Below are 3,225 nucleotides of genomic sequence, written 5' to 3' on the forward strand. Positions count from 1 at the left end.
TGAACGTGGGCGAGGAGGACGATGGCGAGTACCGTTGCCTGGCTGAGAACTCCCTAGGCAGTGACCGGCACGCCTACTACGTCACCGTGGAAGGTACGGTGCCTCTGCCAGGCTTAACCCCTGCCTGATTGCAAGGCTCCCAAGAATGGGGCTCCATTGAGGTAGCTCAGTTGGTTAAAGCATCGTCCTGTTATGCCAAGGTTGCGGGTTCGATCCCTAGTCAGGACACATACAAGAATCAACAATGAATGCAAAAAATAGGTAGAACAACATCTCTCTCTCTCTCTCTCTCTCAAATCAATTTCAAAAAGAAAGAATCAGAAAATTTTGAAGGAAAAATAAAGAATGACCTCTGGGGACCGAAGTTTGTGATGTCACTGTCACGGAGGCGGGGGTGGGGGGAGGCAGGGGGAGAGCTGGCTGAGGCTGCAGGCTCAGGGCGGCTCTCCCCTTCCCCGCAGCTGCCCCATACTGGCTGCATAAGCCCCAGAGCCGTTTGTATGGGCCAGGGGAGACTGCCCGCCTGGACTGCCAAGTGCAGGGTAGGCCCGAACCAGAGGTCACCTGGAGAATCAACGGCATCCCCGTGGAGGGTGAGAGCATGGGGAGCCCTGGGGGATGGGGGAGGAAGAGGAGGGACGGGAGGGGACTCAGCGTGGCTCACTGCCCTGCCCTGGCCTGTGGACCCACCTGCCGCACGCACAGAGCTGCTGGCCAAGGACCAGAAGTACCGGATCCAGCATGGAGCCCTGATCCTGAGCAACGTGCAGCCCAGCGACACGATGGTGACCCAGTGCGAAGCCCGCAACCGGCACGGGCTCCTGCTGGCCAATGCCTACATCTATGTTGTCCGTGAGTGCCAGCAAGCTAGGCCCCCTCCCCTCCCCTCTGTGCCTCACAACCGCCAGTCTGCCTTCCTTCTCTTGGGGCCCTTCAGCCCCTCTCTCGCTTATCCTCACAACAGCAGGGCAGGGAGACGGAGGAAGGGCAGATGAGGAAGCAGCCTCAGAGAGCGTTCTGGCTCATCCCATGTCACCCTGGCCAGGACATGCCCAAGGCCAGCATGGTGGCTCCTCTCCTGGAGCCTCAGGGAAGATGGGGGCTAGGGCAGGAAGGGGTGGACTGTCAGTGGGGGCTCGAATGATTGGTAAAACTTGGGTGGCTGGGATAGGGAGAGGCTCAGCCTGGCGGGGGCCTGAGTTGGACACAGGGAAGCCTGATGGGTAGAGCTCCCCTGCGGAGCCCTGAATCTGCCCCCACCCCCGCACTGTCTCCCAGAGCTGCCAGCCAAGATCCTGACCCCAGACAATGAGACCTACTTGGCAGTTGAGGGCAGCACTGCCTACCTTCTGTGCAAGGTCTTTGGAGCCCCTGTGCCCAGCGTCCAGTGGTAAGTGCCCCCACTCAGCAGGGGTGGTCTGAGCCATCTTCTGGCCTAAGGGAGCAAAGGAGGGCAGGGAGCGCATGGCTGGGGTCTGAGCCAGGTCCCCCACCCCGGCTTGTGCCAGGCTGGACAAGGAAGGAAAGACGGTGCTACAAGACGAGCGCTTCTTCCCCTACACCAATGGGACCCTGGGCATTCGAGACCTCCAGGCCAACGACACAGGACACTATTTCTGCCAGGCTGCCAATGACCAAAACAATGTAACCATCGTGGCGAACCTGCAGGTCAAAGGTCAGGTGACCCCCTCCCCATGTGATTAGCACCTCCAGGAGGGATGGTCAGGGTCTCTGGAGGACATCAGAGTGACCCTCCCTTCCCATCATTGCCCTCAGATGCCACTCGGATCACACAGGGGCCCCAGAGCACAATCAAGAAGAAAGGCTCAAGGGTGACATTCACCTGCCAGGCCACCTTTGACCCCTCCTTGCAGCAGAGCATCACCTGGCGTAGAGATGGTCGCAGCCTCCAGGAGCCTGGGGACAGTGACAAGTGCGGGCCCAGTGGAAGGGGGCAGTGTGGGAAAAGCAGAATGTCCAGACCTGGGCTCATCTGGGGGGGAGCACCCCTACTTTGAGGGAGAAGGTTCTGGCAGGAGGCGGGAGGAAGGGAGCAGAGCACAGATGGTGGAGAGAGGGGTGGGTCCATTGGGAGCATAAGGACAAGCGTCCCTCCCTCACCTTCCCAGGTACTTCATAGAGGACGGGCACCTGGTCATCCACAGCCTGGACTACAGCGACCAGGGCAACTACAGCTGCGTGGCCAGCACGAAGCTGGATGTGGTGGAAAGCAGGGCGGAGCTCCAGGTGGTGGGTGAGTCCTGGGGGGGAGCAAACAGGCTCGTGGCCTGGAGGCCTGGGGGGCACCAGGCCTTGGAGCACAGGGGCCCAGGTTCACATGACAGGGCCCTTTTGAGCTGGGGGTCTGATCTTTGGGCTCGAGCATGGGCCGGAAAACCCACCCTCCGTGGCCCTCAGGGAGCCCCGGGCCGGTGCCACAGCTGGAGCTGTCCGATCGTCACCTGCTGAAGCAAAGCCAGGTGCGCCTGTCCTGGAGCCCCGCTGACGACCACAACGCTCCCATTGAGAGTAAGAGGCCTGAGCATGATGCCACTCACCCCCCTCCCCCACTGCCCCCCCCACTAGCCCTCCCTCCTCCCGGGTACCTGGCTCCATGACTGCACCTCACTGGGGCTCAGGGTTCCTCATGCAAGTCCCAGAATGCCAGTGGCCTTGGGCACTCCCTCCCTCAGCCCAAGCCAGACTTGGACCCCCATTACCTGTCCCCATGCCACACGCTGATAACTCCACTGCGATTCACTCCTTTTTGCAGAGTATGACATTGAATTTGAAGACAAGGAGATGGCTCCTGAGAAATGGTACAGTCTGGGCAAGGTGCCTGGAAACCAGACCTCCACCACCCTCAAGTTGTCACCCTATGTCCACTACACCTTTAGAGTTACCGCCATCAACAAATATGGCCCTGGGGAGCCCAGCCCAGCCTCTGAGACTGTGGTCACACCCGAGGCAGGTGAGCCACTTGGGAAGGGTCTCAGATGCAGGGTCCCCAGGCTCTGCAAGCAGGGCCCGCAGAGGGGATTGTACCCAAGTCCTCCGCTTTCTGGTTTTCAGAGGGAGCTGGGGGGTGGGGTTCCCTCGGGGGCTAATGGCCAGAATGGGCCATTCCTTCCTTGGTCCTCTGACCTTCCCTGCCTCGGCAGGACCCCACAGCATTGATGTCTTTTTTAAAAACTGTCTGCCCTGACCGGTTTGGCTCAGTGGATA

General features: G+C 60.2%; 1 protein-coding gene across 5 annotated transcripts in view; it reads left to right on the forward strand.

The window, feature by feature from the left end:
* Positions 1–3,225, forward strand: part of L1CAM (L1 cell adhesion molecule) — a 25,624-nt gene that overhangs the window by 16,022 nt on the left and 6,377 nt on the right. For all 5 annotated transcript variants that reach the window (XM_006766926.2, XM_006766928.2, XM_006766927.2 and 2 more), the window contains 9 exons: positions 1–93; positions 462–593; positions 706–852; positions 1,279–1,390; positions 1,509–1,675; positions 1,777–1,933; positions 2,130–2,254; positions 2,419–2,529; positions 2,774–2,971. In XM_006766926.2, the coding sequence (XP_006766989.1) occupies positions 1–93; positions 462–593; positions 706–852; positions 1,279–1,390; positions 1,509–1,675; positions 1,777–1,933; positions 2,130–2,254; positions 2,419–2,529; positions 2,774–2,971 (1,242 nt within the window). The remainder of the gene's footprint in view (positions 94–461; positions 594–705; positions 853–1,278; positions 1,391–1,508; positions 1,676–1,776; positions 1,934–2,129; positions 2,255–2,418; positions 2,530–2,773; positions 2,972–3,225) is intronic.

Source organism: Myotis davidii, unplaced genomic scaffold, assembly GCF_000327345.1.
Source record: "Myotis davidii unplaced genomic scaffold, ASM32734v1 scaffold462, whole genome shotgun sequence".
NCBI classification, from domain to species: domain Eukaryota; kingdom Metazoa; phylum Chordata; class Mammalia; order Chiroptera; family Vespertilionidae; genus Myotis; species Myotis davidii.